General features: G+C 41.5%; 1 protein-coding gene across 15 annotated transcripts in view; it reads right to left on the bottom strand.

The window, feature by feature from the left end:
- PTPRT (protein tyrosine phosphatase receptor type T) overlaps window positions 1–18,456 on the bottom strand; it is a 449,634-nt gene that overhangs the window by 277,321 nt on the left and 153,857 nt on the right. For all 15 annotated transcript variants that reach the window (XM_038166116.2, XM_072026287.1, XM_072026288.1 and 12 more), the window contains exons 3-4: window positions 6,423–6,694; window positions 239–320 (exon numbers count right to left, since the gene is read on the bottom strand). In XM_038166116.2, coding sequence (XP_038022044.1) covers window positions 239–320; window positions 6,423–6,694 — 354 coding nt within the window. The remainder of the gene's footprint in view (window positions 1–238; window positions 321–6,422; window positions 6,695–18,456) is intronic.

The raw sequence follows: 18,456 nt of genomic DNA, 5'->3' as shown, positions 1-18,456 counted from the left end.
TTCTTGTGGCAGTATAGGAATAGAAACTTCCAGACATTCAGGCACTAACTACAGACTCAGTTTTGCTTTTTGCACAACTTGGTAAGTTAAGTAGTTGTGAAAGGCTGATTGTCATCAGGTGTCTCAGGGGACATAAAAAGAAATCTTAGAGCTCAATGAATTGGGTATATCACTTCTTGAGACCGCAAAGCCTGGTATATAACACACTGATAGAGTTAGAAAAACAAAGAATGCTCACTGCATGGATGGGCAAGAACTCTGACTTCATCCACAGCTATGTACCCTGGATGTCCTTTCAAAGAGACAGATTCAAATATCACCTGAAATACAAAAAAAGAAAAGATTTCTGAAAAGAGAAACAGCAGTAGTCATTTGGCCAGTCACAACATTCTGCTCGTATTCCAATGTCTGATGCGTTCAAGGCATTTTATCACGGATAGTGGAGGGGCACCTATGCAACTCACTATGCAGATGTATATCAAAGACTGGAAATCTGTTTGATATGGAAAAAAAAAATAGAGCAACATTAATTAGGATTAGCAAGAACTAAGTACTATTTCCATTTGGAAGAGCAAAAAATACCCTCTTTATATACACACACTCCTGTATACACTATAAGCACCAGTCCAAGAACATTACGTGTGTAATCATTTGACATCTTGTTCTAATTAGTGTGCCTCCAAGTTGGAGAATGTCATTCACAAGATGATTTTCTCATTGAATCAATAACTCTGCATGGATTCTTTTGGAGAAAACCTTGATTTGGCATGCACGCTATTGCAGTATCAGAAAGCACTAAGTGAGCAACACATGACCCTGGATTCTAATTACTGGACTGAAATAAGATTCTCCCAGAAATAATAAAGTTCTTTTCTGCCTTTCCCTGGACTGAACTAGCAGACTCTGAGTACTCTTTGAAAACATATGTAACGCTTCTCTATATTAACAGTAAACTACTTAACACTATTTTCTGTATTTATCTGGACAACGAAAGTGTTCCACTAATTTGACGCCAATTACACATATATTTGATTAGTGATGAACAAAAATGTCACACTTTTCTAGGGCAGTGTTATTGTACCTGGAAAACTGCCCTGATTTGAAGTGTCCTGTTACTAACATACAAGCTATCTGCAAAGACTTTGAGATGGGGCAGGGGGAACCCTAAAAGACTCATTAAAATTCAGTTTCCTACCGCTAAATAAGATTCAGAAGACCAATAGTATTAAATATGGCCCAGTTTATTCAAACAATTAAAGGTTAGTAGGACATGAGGAACAGGAAATTTGGTAACATTAGGCCGGAATGCAAAAAGGAAAAGTGCAGACTAATTATTTAACATGGTAATGTTAATCACAGAATGGCATTTCATCCTAACCTCTAGTCTAAACGTCCCTTCTTTCAGTTTAAAACCATTGCCCCTCATCCTGTCATCTGACCAAACAAAAAAGTTGCTCTCTATCATTTTTAGAAGCCTCCTTCAAGTACTGACAAGCTGCACTGAGGTCCCCCCGGAGCCTTCTCCTCTCCAGGCTGACCACCCCCAGCTCTCTCAGCCTTCCTGCCCAGGAGAGGTGCTCCAGCCCTCTGGGCATCTTCGTGGCCTCCTCTGGCCCCGCTCCAGCAGCCCCACATCCTCCTGGTGCTGGGGGCCCAGAGCTGGACGCAGGGCTCCAGGTGGGGCCTCAGGAGGGCAGAGCAGAGGGGCACGATCCCCTCCCTCCCCTGCTGCCCACCCCTCTGCTGATGCAGCCCAGGATGCAGTTGCCCTTCTGGGCTGCGTGCACGCACTGCTGGCTCGTGTTGAGCTTTTGGTCTACCAGAAACTCCTGAGTTAGCGATTCTCTTCTCAAAGGAAAGGAATGGAGCGCTATCCTTAACTATTTTTTAAGAAGTCATGCATGTGGAGAGATTAAATGGCTGCTGTCCTTGGCATTTGAAAGGGATGTTCCCCAGTTTTGTTTCCTCTTACTAAGGCAACGTTCACACTCTACTAACTTGCTCATTTTTGCATGAGCATACAGTAATGTTTTCAAGGACAGAGTTAATTAATGTGCTCAGCTGGCACAGTTACTACTGTTGCAGCAGCACTCTAGTGCAGCTACTTGTTTTGTAGGATAAATTATTTCAGTAATTCATGACTACTTAAATCATTACTAGAAAACCACAAAGTTTGTTAGCTACTTAAAGCCAGTTTTCAAGGCTGTTTTTTCCACTTTAAATAAAAGCTGGCATTCCCAGCCTGCTACTGTTCAGCTTTTTCTTCATTTTCTCCATCAGAAGATTTAATACACTACATATTCAGCTGTCTCAATGCTGATCACCACATGCTCAACACTACAAAAGCGGAGCGCTGGACTTCATTATTTTGCATTTGTGCTTCTGGAACTTAATTTCTGCTCATGTTGCCATGACTTTGTAAGATCTGCTCCCCCAGTTCACAGCACATCCAAACGGGAGATCTCCTGAAATACGTCCATTAGGAAAAAGCCATGATAAAAACAGGTAGAATACAAAAATAAATGGGCAAAAAAATGAACTAAGAAAAGTTCACGAGTTAACAATGTTTAGAAATAGAGTTCTACACCACTGGGAGGTGGACAAAAAATAGGCTGTCCAAGGGACAAGAAGCAGCAGCAAATCTCTGGAAGATGATATAACGATCCCAAAACCATCTATGAGTGTTTCATGTGATCAAGAGTCTCAATAGACCTCAACAGACTGTAAAAACCGAGAGTGTAATGCATGTCCTTAGAGTGGAAAGGATAATTTACTTTATAAATGGAAAAAATCTTCATGATAAAAATGGTACTTACTGGTAGCAGCATAAAGCAACAACAGTGACTCCTCTCCAACTTGCACTGAACTGCAACTTACTAGCTGTAAAAACCTTATTTTAGTTCTGCATTTCTAAGTAGCTATAAGCCATGCTAAGCTACAACAATTTCCTGAAAGCCAAGGACTTGGAAAGAAAAATTCTCCAACTCACTGGCTACTTGTACATGGCAAAAGTAAGCACCAATACACAGAGAACTGTTTTCCGTTAATTAGTGACATGTTCGGTGGTCTTAATACAGCACAATATAACCTACACCTGGAGTCAGTAACAACTGAGTCAGCTCCTAAAAGGACCATGGATTTAATCTTCACATTGGTGAAGAAACCACCGAAGAGTGAAGGTTTCCTCACAATTCACACAATAAAATATTCTGTCAAAACAACATTGTCAGTCTCACTCTGCACTCAGACCTCCTTATTTCCCAATTCAAAATTCCACATGGTCGTCCTTCTGTCTTTTTGCTGCATCTCAGCCCCGTTAAAGTAAGAAGCACAGAAGCACACAGGTTTTCCTGGGAACTGGGAATTGAGAACCAACAATGAGAAAGAGGCAGAAATCCATGCTTGCAGGAGGCCCAGCTCTGCACATTTCAGACCAAGTTGCTCTCATGTCCTTTTAGCTTCAGTTGAAATATATTACAATGGTTGAGAAATGGGCATTTAATACTACTTCATATTTAAGGAAGCTCTCAGAACCTAATGTAGCTGGCAAAATGCAAAGCTTTACTCTTACACATTTCTTAAACGCTCCTGAGAACTGCAAATACCAAGTCATTTCATGTTTCCTTCCCCATAAACAATCCTACATTTCACTGCTGCTATATACCAACAATGTCTGTGTTAGCGATGTAGCCTGGCTCATCTGTTGTGGTACAACAGTTTTCTTCAGGCGTGGATCAATAACGTTCCTTGCTATACATCAAAAAAACTCTTCCTGGCAGACTGCAGCGCGGCACTTGGCGCATTCTGGGACTAAGTTCATCCTTATGGCAAGCAGTAACTCAAGATTACACGTATTACCTTTCTCCAAGTACTATTACAGCTTTTTCTCGCTACACTAAAAATGTATGCAGACTGGGAATCCAAGTGCGACTAACTCTAGGGTAGAATTTATAAATCTCCACCATCCCCACGTCTATACCTCAGCAGAGTGCTTCTGGAGCTGCATGACTCACACGACCCTTGAGCATAGCTGCCAGACCTAAAACACGACCCCCTGGCAAGCGGCTCGGTTACTTGTTTTCCACTGGTCACGTCTCCAAAGCTCCAGGCACCTGTCAAAGCCTCAGACCCAGGGCAGATGGTTTCAGATGCTTTAGCCTAACAGAATTTTCAGCGCACACTGCGATTCATGGTGGTTGATTGCCACGTATTAAGAGAATAATCCCCATTTCGCCTGACACAGATTTCGTAATTTTGGATAAATTCATTTATTTTTACCCCCTTCATCTTACCTGGTGTTTTGGAAATACATTCAGGCCCCCTGTGCACAAATTGCTCTCTAGGCAGGCAGTTTTGATTTAAAGCTGACAACTAATGCTCTATGGCATATCCTAGACGTGAGTATAAAATGAGACACTCCCTAGGCATCAGTACACCCAAGCTTTGTCATCCTGCCACCTCTGGACTCCCTTAGCCAGAAGCATTACATTACATCAGGCTGTCACACAACAATCATTTTAACAGAAGACCTTGATTGTGCTTTTCCCTTCATTTTTGAGAGCTTAGAGTTTTCTTTTTTTTTTTTTTTTTTTTTAATATATGTAAAGAGTCACTAGAAAATGCAGATCACCAACAGAAAAGTTGTTTATAAAATCAAAGACTGGTTATAAATCAGTCTATCTGATTCCCCATGATCTGTGGGACAGATCTCGCTTAAGAAATAAAAATACAAGGAAAAGTAGAAGGAAACAACCACCCCATCCATCAAAAAATTGAGGCTGGGGACAAGAAAGAGGAGAGAACCCCTGCATTTTCTGAAAGGAACTACTCCCAGCCAGTCACTGCTGGCTTCCAGGCTCTTCATTTTTGCGCAGCAAGCAGTACAAAATTCTTGTTTGAATTAAAGGATTTTTTGGCTCAGGAAAAGCAAACTTGACCTCTAAAAAGACTTGCAAAAGATGTAACTAAGGCTCAGGAAGTCTAGTATTGGTGTATCTAAGAGAAGGATCTCTTGGTTTGAGATCAGACTGTCTTTTCCAGGTTTTTCAAGCACTGATTATCTGGGTGAAAGATCATTTCTGTTCTCTCTGTAGAGCACCTACTATGAAGCAAATTCTGGTTCACAACCAGGTTCATGTTAATATGAATATCAAGCACTTTAATATGATTTCAGAACAAGTGACAAGTTGTGCACAGCCCTTAAAACACCACTTTCAGTGCATTTGCATCTCTTTATCCCTTCCTCTCACCCTGCACAATGTGCTCTATCTGTTCTGCTGATATTCCCAACTCTTTTTCGGAGGCAGAACATTAAAGCATTCTACTTCAGCTCAGATTTTATAGACCTCCTACCCAGTTATTAAAAGGAAGGAAAAAAAGAAAAAAAAAAGCAAAAGCTTTTCTACCTGCTGTTTTCTATCCACAGAGTATTCACTGCCTTTTCATAGTTTCTTCTATCATAATTCCTGTCTCACTCATGCTTTTATTAGTATCATATGTATTTCTCCTTTTCCTGTAAGGTGTAGGGTGCAATTACCTCCCAGGCTTTTTTTTTTTCTTGAATGCAAAACAAGAAAAACCTGAAGATAAAAACCTTCAGTGCTCAACACAAAGTGAATCCACTGTGTGCAACCTTCTCTAATTAAAACTAAAACAGTGACTCCAAAGTTACTGCATGAAGTTTGAAGTAGCCCCATGAGGTGGTCTACTAACTAGTAGCTATAAAATTAATATGACCAGAAAATAACTTATGCATTCGACTTTGTGCTTGTTTAACAAAAATAGAAAATAAAAAAAAAATCTCTTGACAGAACAAGTCAAACTACCTTACAGGCACAGTGTTAAAAACAGGAGGGATGGAGAGAGAGATTGGATCTGGTGAAGAGTTTACTTACGCTGATAACATGGTACAAGATTTTACTGGTATGCCCTCGTATGGGCAGCAATAACCCAGATGCAAGCTGAATGGAGAAATGTTAATCATTCCTTCTTACAGAATCAACCAAAGGCCAAAAGTAGGTCTGACAAGTTTACACAGAGGCAGTTACACTTGCAGACAGCCTGTTGTATTTACTGTTATCTAGAACCATGGAAAGAAAGTGCCAGTACAAGTCTGTTTACATGCATACGTCATGATATACAAGTGGGTCTCAACTTTCCAGTAGTTTAACTTCAGCGGTCCAACTTTCTCTGTGACCTGACAGCATCTTAAGGGTAAAGAGTGAAGAACTCTGTCGAGATGCCTGTATCATCTCTTGCTATAGGAACTGCTATACATAAACTCATTCTGATGCAACAGGAGGAGGCAAATAAAAAAAATCTCAACTTAATTTTCAGTAATACCTATTACTATTAATAGCTTATGGCTTATACCTAGAGAGATGAGCAGAGGAAAAAGAGAGAAAAACATTAGAAACTCATACCTGATAAAAATGTGGCCAGAATGTACTGATGGCAAGTTCTGCCTTCACCCATCCTTCTGTAACAACCCCCGAGACATTCCATATGGGATTGCCCTGTGGTCCTCCATTCACTTTCACGTAGACATTCAGAGAGCCAGGACTCGAACGGTCTCTGCTGGATAAGTAATAGTGGAAGTCGATGCAATGTGTGTCATTTTCCTTCAATGTGGGCAGAAGCAAGTGAGCTTTCTGCCCAGATGCCCGCCCAGAGCTGTTCACCATCATGAAGGAGCCTACAGACAGAGAAGGAAGAATGAAAAATACAAAGCATTTTTTTTCAGCTCTTTCAGTAAAACCAGCTTCCTTAGAAAAGTCAATGATTCCTTTAGATGCCAGGAAACAAAACATTTATCTGAAGAACTCAAACTAGTTATTTTATGCTAGTTGTTAGGTAACAGAAAAGATATTAAAATTACAGGGTATAAATACAAATAGATTCAGGGCCAACTACAACCGCCTTAATTAGATAACTTCAAAAATCAAATTAAAAATGCTACTTTGCTTTTATTATTTTATGACTGTGGAATAAAAGAGTTCCTCTAAACAAAATCATATTCACCACAAGACTCTCCTATCACATACAGCCCCAAATACCTAGTTTCCCAAAAGCACATTCAATACAAAGCGCTTTAACAATGGACCAAATTCTTAGCTGGTATTAACCTACATGGCCCCTACCCACCTCGTGCCAATCTACACCTGTTAACTCTGCATCTTGGCACCGAAAGCTTTTGAAGGTGGCAATATGTTAAGAAATACAGTTTTCAGAGCCCACATAAATTAGGCTTGTTAGTGTACAGCAACATCAGAGCCAGAAATAATGCTACACGGACAATTACACGTCTAGGAAGGAAGGACCGGCTGAATTTAAGTAGGAAGATAGATACTAAGGCAATTTATGAGTTTGTTAACCCCGAAGCTTGCATCATATTAACCATGCCACTGGATGTTGAACTCGTGTTTTGATTCATCAGGCAGTTATTTTACAGCACGTTGTGTCTCGACTCATCTCTTTACAGATGCATCAAGGTGACAAATGTTAGCAATAAGGAAAAACATTATGAGAGTTATTTGATTCAATTCTGTTTAAAGGATCTGCTTTATGTGTGTGCAGACACTCGCAGAAAAAGCTGAAGAACATACCAAGATCTGGGGGGGGAAATCCATGTGTCAGCAGCCAGGCATAATAATTTCTAATCAAATGCAGCCCTCTTGACATTCTGAATTCTGATGCAGCTGCCAAGTCATGCTACAAATGTATTTCTCCACTGGCCTCTTGCAGCTCGCAGAAGATTGAGTTTGAAAAGCTTTGCCTCACTTCTAACCTATTGACTTTCCCTATTCCATGCCACAGCAGTGTGACAGACGCTCAGATGAGCCAGATAAACATTTTGATCAATTCTGTCCACTGAACAGCCATATATTTTAATTTCTTTTTAATCAGCAGATACCAGCAACTTTCTCCCACAAAACTGTTTTTTTTTTTTCCCTGTGTTTATGTGGTGTATATATATATATATATATATACACAAACACACACGCATTTTGTAAAGTACTGAAAAGCATGGATGCAGAAGAAAAGTCAATCTTTCATAAAGAAATCACAAACTCTAGAGACCTTGGAAAATTCAAGTAGAATGCAGGCACAGCTGGGGAAGAGGCTGTACGAAGAAATAAGAAAAGCTACAGGCAAGATGCTCTCTGGCAACCCTATCTTTCATTTTGATATGCTGAAAATCCCAAAGGTCCCAAATCAAGAAATTCCAGATCCACAGCAAGAACCTTCAGGAAACACATGAGCTGAATCCAAACTTTTTAATTTATTTCAAATAATCGTAGTCTGCAAGACGAGATTTTGACAAATGTTCAACTGTTGATATACTTTTGCTCCCAGTCAACCACGAAATCCCCTTCCTCAATTAAATGAGAGATTTCACTGGGGGCCATATTATTCTTAAAAATACACCCAAATAAACTAAAGTTCTGAGAACCTGAGATCTGGATGCAGTTTGTATGACCTACGATAATTTCTTACCCAAAGTCCAATTACCAGTAGGCTTGAGGAGGCAGCACAGCTGGAAATCTGATGGGTTGGTTTCTAAGACTAATTACAACACTCACCTCCCTGACCTCTGGCAGCACGTACAGGCTGCCTCATCTTCCCCTATAAATCAAGTAAGAACAGTAAAAACTGCTGCTGAGAATCTGGGAGAAAAGCCACTGTGTAACTGCTGAGTAACAGTAGTGTATCTTTGTTTCCTGTGGAGGAATACAGTGGCTGCTACAAAACGCACCACTTGCAGCAGTTCAGTGCCGTTTTCAGAAGCAATACAAAATGAGATGACACCAAGTTGTACATTGACCAGATCTCACATTTGAGGCACAGCTGATTAAAACACTCAGTAAAGCAAAGCAGGGATGCTGGGCAATGAGATTTTGGACTAAGTGCCTGCAAACCCTGGGTAGGAACCCAGGAAAATTCATCTCTGCTCCACCCCTGATGGGATCACGAGGCACGTCGTTTCACCTCTGTTCACCTCCGCAACCCTTCTCTCTGTTGCATTTGGGTAATAAATGCATCTCTGCCCTGAAGATCTACTCTGAAGCTGTTCTGTGTGTAACGCAGCAGGGCCTTGAACTGTGCCAGGGTAGGCAAGTGTTTTGGTGATAGAGTTAGGGAGTATTTCACTTTTACAGATCCAGGTATAAAAATAATGAGCTTTCCTCCGGGAGAAAAACATCAGCTCTTATAAAAAGTTCAAAGCAATAATTACGATTTTATTTTTTTGCCGCCCACCAAACAAGTGAATCACACGCTGTTCGCAGAATGACAATGGCCCTTTGTGCAACTGCTGACAATTCAAGAGAGAGTAGGGAGCCTGGATGCAGTGACTGACAACAGGAGCAAGTGAAATAGCCATCCACCAAAAGACATTTAACAAAATAATTATAGTCTTGGTTTCTAACAGAATAGCCTTACATGTAATTGCCATATGCAAATTATTCATAGTCTCTTAGTTATAATTTATGGTTGCTTTTTTTTTCTTTAAATATAGCATACCTAGAGATAAGTGAGAAAATACTATAAAAACTTAGCATCTCTTATCAGGAGTTTACTGGAGACAGTTACTCTATGTGACAGTAGAAAATATAAAAGATTTCCACTTACGGTGCCACCTCTGGCAGAAAGTTCTCACACCCCTCCATCTGCCAGCTGTTTCTACCTGCACTTATTTCCAGGAAGATGTCACGGGGCAGCTCCCCCAAGAAACCCTTTCCCTGGCTGGTCAAGACAGCCCCCACCACGTCCAGCCTGGCCTCAGTAGGGGTGTAAAGGTCCCATCAGGACTGAAACTGATACTGGGTACAATGCATCCATCTACAACATCTTGCTGTTATGAATGAATTGTACCAGAAATTGTTTGCATTATAAATTTTTTCCACAAACTGGTCTCCAAATAGCCCCGGCTGTACATGCTTGGCGTTGTTCTTCTCACATTGTGGACTTGCATGGTTGTCCTGTCCCCAGCCTCCAGAACCTTCCCCGGGTTGCTCTGCGTGCTCCACGACCTGCAGCTGGGAGCCGCTGAGCTGTTAGGAAGCCCATGCCCAGTGAAGCTCTCGTGGGCAGGACACATCACTTAGAGCAGGTCCGAGAACTCAAAAATTGCTCTCACCAAGAAAAAAAAAAAAATATTTTAAGCCTTTTAAGGACAAATGTGTTTTTCCTTATTATCTTTAAAATGAAGTGACATATTGTGATTCAGAGCCTGACAGCCCTCTTTAGAATGAATGCAGAATTGAAGCTGATGGGACTTATTTTCAATTTATAGGCCTATATGTGCAAATAAAAGAGGTACAATCTGGTCTGGCACCAACAAGCCACTTGTCACATTTTCCACTCATACAAGGAACTAGGGAATGAATTAACATGTCACAAATGGAAATTATTGATCAATGCATGACTGAAAGCCACTTAAATGTCTCCAGGCAAGGATTTGAATAAAACAAAAGGTATCTTGGAGAAACTCTTACTTAGAGCGATTTGGAACAGGAATAATAACAGAAAAATCATTTAGCTCTGGTTTTCTTGTTTGTTTGTTTACTTCCATCTGGGAAGATCAAATGTCATAAAACAGACACTGAACTAAAAAAAAAATAGTTTGGGGAGAAGACATTACCTATGCTGTGTGAAAATTTGTTTTGGTTTGTTTGTTTTTATTACTATATATTTACTGGACAGAGAAGCACACGCTCATTAAGGCAGCTGAATATCAGGTCAATTAAATTTAGTGCTCTTGGATCAACAGGTTACATTAATTAATATCTTGCTGATTTTACCAGCTTCCTGGTAGCTAAAAACAAATGTGTTATGTTCAGATCAGTCAGAAGCAAGGAGGAAGGGAAGATGGTAAATAAATTCATTTTTAAAAATCCATTCAAACGACAGGGAACATAAAAAGGCACTCTCTCATAGTTATTAAACATACCACTGAAAATTGGGGAATTAAACCATGAAGTGCTCTCTAGCTGGCCATAAATTTCAATTTTTCCCCTGCTTGGTGCATAATGATGCCTTGATAAGCCTCCTATTATTGATGCATCTGCAACATATATCCTCTTTTTGAGCTGAAATGCTACTTTGCAGCAGATGGTGGCTATTGTGTTTACACATCAGCACTTTATGATTGCATTTTCTCACGTCTGCAGTAAAAAGAAAGCCGTAATTGAGTTTTTAATGGCTTTGCACATTGTTCATTAAGATTACATGAGTGTGTTCTGACAAATGACAGCTGAAGAAATGAGCCACTGAGAAGCCCTCGTGATCACCGCAGACCTCTGCTGATGCTCCTTCACTGCTGGCTTTGAAGAACTGTGCCGGTTAAAAGGGAAATGATAGCAACCATTAAAGACTGAGCGTAAACTTGGAAAGGAAACTGTCAGCATGCTCAACTGCAAAACAAGGCTTCGAAAACCCTGAGAACCAAACTCCGGTACAGAACTTTCTTTTGAAGAGCCAACTCCTCACAATCCGGGCAGGTTTTCCAGCAGCTCCATCAACACACGAGCCCATTGCCACAACACAGCGTTGCTGCTTCCCAAAGCAACTCCATCCTCAGGAAGGTACGGGTCTGCCATCTGACCTTGTTGACACAACAATGAACTCACCACAGAGTAATTGGGGTTGGAAGGGGTCTCGGGCCATACCTAGTGCAACCCCAGCTCAGAGCAGGGCCTGCCATGAGGCCCCGTTGGGCTGTCCTGGAGCTTTTACCCACAGAGTCCTTCCCAGCTCCGGGGAAGCCTGCCCAGCCCTCTGGTAACCAGCTCCAGCACCTGGCTGCCCTTGTGGGCTTTCTTTACAACCAGTCTGAAACACCTCGTGTGCAGCTACCCCCTTTGCCTCCCATCCTCCAGATGCTCCCTGAAGCAAAGGTCCCAGCTCAGACCTCCTGAAATGCTCCTTGGGGGTATCGGGGGGCTGCTGTCAGGTCCCCCCGTAGCCTTCCCTGCCCCAGGCTGAACAACCTTGGGTGATTCCTCAGCCTCTTTTCATAGATGAGAAGAAAGGTCTATTTCTACGAACCCTCGATGAACACACAAAAAAAGCCACCCTGCCACACGGTCTGTGTGGATGGATAGCAAAATGAAGGACAGCTTCTGGCCAAGGAGACCGAAGTTATTTAGAATAATATTGATTTCAATGGCAGGTACAATTTCTCAGCATCCTTTCAAGGTTATTATGAGTGTGTGATAGAGCACAGACCCTACGGGGGCACCTCTGATAGCCTCCCCTACTGAGAAAATCAGTTTGCAGCTAGTCTTGGCTAATTACCTGTGCATCTTTCGAGCACTTTGTCTCTTCTACTGCAGCCTCACTTCTTTTAAGGAAGAATCCTCTCAAAACTCCTTTTGGAAATCCTCTGCATTTGAAAGTCATTCTTACAACAGCAGCTTTTTAATTCCAAGTGTTCCAACAGTCTGGTGAGCTGTGACTTCCCTTCGCAGCAGTGCTTTGACTTTCCCAGTATTTCAGTCGCACTGGATTAGGGTTGGAGCCAGCTCATTATCTTGTAAAATGACCAGGAGGTCTGTAACCACTGGCATTTTTACAGAAGGAGAGATCTACCAAGAGGCACCTGTGCCAGCTAACTAAGGAAGCGCACGCCTTTCCTAGGAAGGTTCCCAAATACAATACATATTTGCACAGCTTTTGGTAAAGCACATTTATAATGCTGTCCTGTCAGTCTGAACACCATCGGATGGATATTGAAAAGCATCTGCAGTGAGTATGAAATAAATATGTACAAGGACAATATCTGAAATCAAGACCATCTACCTCAATACTGGGCCTCCAGTAGTGGCTAAGTGGCTATTTTGAAAAAAAACAACCATCACAACAGTTTGTGGTAGAATTAATCATTTCACCATCTGACCATCTGCTGTTTCTTTTTTTTTTTTAAACTTGAAAAGCAGCATCTCCCCCTTTCATTGATTTGCCACAGGTGAATCTTCCTTCCACGACTCCTGTCGAGTCAGCCAGACACAATACCCTGTCTCAACAAGCTCTACAGTTTAATTATGCATTGTGCTGCTGGAGGAGGAAAAAAAAAAAAAAAAAAGTTATTTCCATACGCTGGCTTTAAGCTACTGCCACAGAATTCATAGCTCTTATTTTATGCAAAGTTATGATTACCACCTTCTCCATACTTCCCCCATTTTTATATCCCTACTCCTCATGCTCGTGTATAACAGCTGAGGAAGGCTTAGAAATCTCTTTCCCTGACTGATGTACCCCAGACAGCAGCGCTTGTACAAACTCAAAATTAAACAAGGCATATCTCATAGCTGCTATCCCTTTTTCAAATATTAGGACAAAATCAGACCCATGGGTTTTATTTCTCCAACGTGGGCCATACTGAATTAATCTACCACGGAATAAAAAGAGCCTGATTCACAGATAAATATGAATATAAACTGCAAGTTGAGTTCCATATAATTCATGAGGACAATTCATTCACTTGGGAAACTGTCGGATAATAGGAAAATATTTTTTAAATAGAGACAACCTTTATTTGTAAAGACCTTTTCTTCTGGAAATTTATGTCAAGAAAAGAATTATGTTGCTGAGCTTTTTTTGTAAGAAAAATCTTCTCTGGGAACAAGACAGATCACATATTGCTTTAGCAACTGCAAATATTTGCTGTACTAATTTAAAGAAAGTTAAGACTGCAGCATAAAACTTCTCCAACTTTTACTGAACCACAGAATAGTTTGGGTTGGAAAGAATCTCAGAGCCCATCCAGTTCCAACTACATCACTGCATCAGGTTGCCCAGGGCCTCGTCCAGCCTGGCCTTGAACACCCCCAGGGATGGGGCACCCACAGCCTCTCTGGGCAGCCTGTGCCAGGGCCTCACCACCCTCTGAGGGAAGGATTTCCTCCTACCCTCTGACCTAAATCTCCCCTCTTTTAGTTTTAAAATGGTTCCCCTCACTCTGCCATTATCTATCTGAGCAAAGAGTCACTCTCCATCTTTTTAGAAGCCCCCTTCGAGTACTGACAAGCTGCACTGAGGTCCCCCCGGAGCCTTCTCCTCTCCAGGCTGACCACCCCCAGCTCTCTCAGCCTTCCTGCCCAGGAGAGGTGCTCCAGCCCTCTGGGCATCTTCGTGGCCTCCTCTGGCCCTGCTCCAACAGCCCCACATCCTCCTGGTGCTGGGGGCCCAGAGCTGGACGCAGGGCTCCAGGTGGGGCCTCAGGAGGGCAGAGCAGAGGGGCACGATCCCCTCCTCCCCTGCTGCCCACCCCTCTGCTGGTGGAAACTGGGTGATTAACAAACATGGGTCTGGTTTGCAGATTTCACAGTATTTCTGAGAAGGAGGATGCTTGCAGCTCTTCTGTTTCATACAAAACCAAGTAACTGCAGCACAATATTCAGGAGCAGGGAAACCAGTGTCCCACAGTTTCATAATTGCACGCTGCAGACTTGTGCATTGATTCCACTGATTGAGCCCTAATGTAGGCATTTTCAGTGGCATCCAGACAGCAGTAAATCACAGGTATTATCCAACTCTGCTCCTCTTAAAAATGTTTGCCAAGGGCTGCGTAATGGTGACCCACAGACATTGAAAAGAGATCAAGTGACTGCAAAGGCCAACCAGAGCCTAATTAGCTGAGGGCTGTAAGGTGGGTGATCCAATTCTGCAAAAGGCTGTGAAGCAGGGACTTGGGGATGAAATATTTTGTCAGCAGTTTCAGAACCCCAGCTCTCACCAACAGAGAAGTGGTCTCAGCAAGAGGTGGCACCCAGAGTCCAGAAGCTTTGCAGCCACTCTGGGTTACTGCAGAATCTTGCAATTCATCCCAAGTTTGTTCGCCCATTTTTCTTCCTTCTATATTTTGTTGCTTTTGCCCCACTTCATGCTTAGGAAGGGACCTTATATGTTAAAGGGAGGCAATTTTAACCTTATAGGAGTATTCAAATCATCATGTGGAAATACCTTCCTCACTGTTCTGTTGCTAAAAGCATTGTTCTTATAATGCAACGTGTAGCTCTTGTTCACATGGTCCTATGGCATTTATCAAGGGCAGACAGGGACTGACATATTTCCTACGTGAAGCTAGCACAGAGGATTCACGTTCTGACTTTATAATTCCCCCACTTACAAATGGGGATTATTTCATTGTCCTGAAGAAAATTAAACCACAACGTGAAGGCACAAAACAGCAATGAAAGTAAGCACTTGGGAGAGAGATAGCATCCAACATAGCAGAGGGACTTCTTGTCATCTCAGTTCCTAGTGAAGGCACGGTCACAGGGCTAGAAACCCTGGTGCTGCACAACAACGGACTGCAGTGCTATGCAAATGACTAGGAAAAAAAACATGCAGACTTTTCTCTACTGCTTGTTTCTGGCCTCAGCTACAGCTCAGAGTGGTCCCTAGCAGCCTGTACTCAATACGGGTATACTTGTACCCACACTACTGTTAGATTCAGTGTGGAAAATCAGCACTTAGAAATTAATTAGCATCTGCACAGAGCACAAACACCGAAGTGATACTTCACTACACTTCCCGTGCCCAAAAAGCTCATTCTAAACCTTGGCTCAGATTCCTGAGAGCACTGACACCTAACAGTTTGGGTCTGTAACAAGGACTGTGCAGTTTATCATGAAAATTCATGACAAACTTTCTCTCTTCACTGTTGCAAGGTGATGTCCAGTGTTGCTTTACACCTGCATCTCAAGAGCAGGTCCTTCCGTCACAAATCAGCCCAAGAGCATTTGCAGCTGATGTTTGCCGGAATAGCATCAGTGGACAAATCACCTTCTCCTTTCCAGCACCAAACTCAAATTTTGATTTACAAAGCAGAAATCATTATCAAATCTCAGATGAGAGCTATTGCTCTAAAGCTATCTTGCTAATGCTCTGCTCTCAAGGCTCCACAGTCAATTCTAGAATTTTCTTCCCATGTTTCATAAATGTTTCTTTAATAAAAGACTGATTGACACAGCCATAAGCCTAGGTTCACTGAGAAACAAACAGTGGTGTGTGCTGTAGAATCATAAACAATTCTATAAATCTCAACAGTGAAAAACTTTTTAATAGATTCATTGCCAGCATTCAATGTTGCTAAGGTCACTGCCGTAGTATACTTCAAGACCGTCCTTATTCCATTATTTATAAATATGGTATAAATCGCTTTGCAGTACTATAAAAAACCAGGTCCATTAGCAATGAAGCTATTCCAGTCTATCAGGTAAATGAATCTTGTAAAAATGAACATGTACCTCTCTACAGTCAACAGACCAGAAGTCTCTATAATTTTAATTATAACTTGTTTGCATCATCATTTTTTAAAACACATGAAAATGTACACTAAACCTGAAGAGGTGTTATTGCTTTGCAGTTCCAGGAGTCTGATAACTATCTATCCTATCAATTACTATCTTAACACCTAGATAAAATAGGCAATTGATTTAAACGCTTAATAAAGTATAGCTTATTAAATGGGCAAATAAACAAAAGAGAGGGAATGGTCATAATTCAGCTTAATATCTTTGTTTAAAGACATTACAAATCTTGTTCTTAGGACCCAAGAGCTTTATTACAGCTGAGCCTTGAAAGAGAAGGCCCACAAAAATGAGCTGCAGGGACATTAGTAACCCTCAAAGCCTCCTGCAAATGTAGTTCCAAGAAGGCTCAGGATTCTGCAGAATATTAACTATCCTCTTCACCTGATTTAACCTGTGACCAACCGGCTGCTGCCGCATACCTCTCTCTCATGGAAATAGCTGGATTCCAATACGTAGCCTCTGAATACACCCTCTGAAAAAAAATGATCAATTTTTTAAGTTCAAGGCATACACCTACTTGTATAACGAGCATCATTTATAAATAGATGCTAAAGAACTCTCTCAGGAAGAAATGCCAAAAAGAAATGAGTTTAGAGGTAGCAGTCAGCAAAGACTTTTCTGAAAAAGTAATTGCTATTTATTATGTGTGCCTCATAGTTTGTTTATAAATACGGTACGTACTTTAAAAATAAAATTCCGAATCTCATTAAAACCCAATGGCTAAAAATAAAGTTCTCTCTCACCAAGTAGACAGATATTCAAGGAAAGCATGTTGTAGGTTGTTGATTGCAAGCAATTAAAGAATAAATCAGTACATCGCAGTTACTGCAACATCAGCTCTTCTTGGAGGCAGGGGGCAGCAAGACAAAGGTCAAGTCTGCTGCCTCTCCGTACCAAAACAGGCAACCCAAACCTGCTTTGATATGCCTAAACAGACATGATATGCACACAGTTAGCAGTAACAGTTACTTTTGGTTTTGAAAGCTATGTCTGAGTGTCTGATATATGTGTAATGGTCAACAGACACGAAATAACTAAACTCGTGATTATCCTCACCAACCACCTAACTCTGCTTTACCCAGACAGTGGCTGACCAATTAAGCCATCTAAAAGCTCACCAACAGCCCTTTTCCAGCACACCCTTTATGTTACCTATTTTTATTTTGTCTCGACCCATGTTTTCCACTTCTGGTTTGTCTCTGAACGTATTTTTTTCCACTTTTGCCTTCTTTACTTCTCTCCTCTGTACACATTTGGAAAGATGAAGCACACAGACTACAAACTCCATTAGGCCTTCTCCTCCCTTTCCAGGTGAGCCACGGGTATCTGCTGGGTGCAGCCTCATTTGAGAGAGGTGTGCGGATAGATGGCTTGAGGTTCATAAAAAGGTTCAGTTCAGTTTACTTTAATTTGGCTGCTGTGAAGCCACTGAGATTGAATGCTACCAGATGGTTACCGCAGGGTACCTGGAGGTTCCCAGACACCATTCGACAGCATCAGTGTGCATCACACAAAACCTACCGCGCCTTCCAGCGTCTCTTGAGATCAGCAGGTCAGGCTGACATGTTTGTAAGGGTCCTGTTTTTGACAAGGAAAGGAGCCATGCTTATCTTCTTGCTGTTGCATTTAATTAAAACTGAAATAAAATCTGAATTGCTGGGTAAGTTGGACCCCAAGGGTTGAACCAATATGAATTTTCACAGAACTGTAGGGGTTGGAGGGGAGCTCGAAAGATCACTGGGTCCAATTTTCTGAAAGATGCTCTAGAATCCCTTGTTGTATCAACAGGACAGCAACCAGACATATTTTGGTGAAAAATTTACTTCACTAGAAAGGATTGGACCCCAAGTTGTTCAAAGAGTCCTATTTTCAATATATCAGACTCTTTGTTTGCTTAATCACTGAAAACAAATGGCTGAATAATTTGCTACACAATTCCAGAGTATTAGAAGCGCTGTACACGCCAGCCAGAATTAAATATCTCATTAGCACACATGCAGCTACTACATTGCTGGCCAACATTTATGGCCTCTGCGACTCATGTAAAACTTCCATATGTCTTGTATATGTAACATTTCCTAGGCAACTGCAGAGGGATTATTACCTTTTATATTTGTGACAGAAAACACATACTAAA

Source organism: Anas platyrhynchos, chromosome 21 (genome assembly GCF_047663525.1).
Source record: "Anas platyrhynchos isolate ZD024472 breed Pekin duck chromosome 21, IASCAAS_PekinDuck_T2T, whole genome shotgun sequence".
NCBI classification, from domain to species: Eukaryota; Metazoa; Chordata; class Aves; order Anseriformes; family Anatidae; genus Anas; species Anas platyrhynchos.
This window is presented reverse-complemented; position numbering and strand designations above follow the sequence as displayed.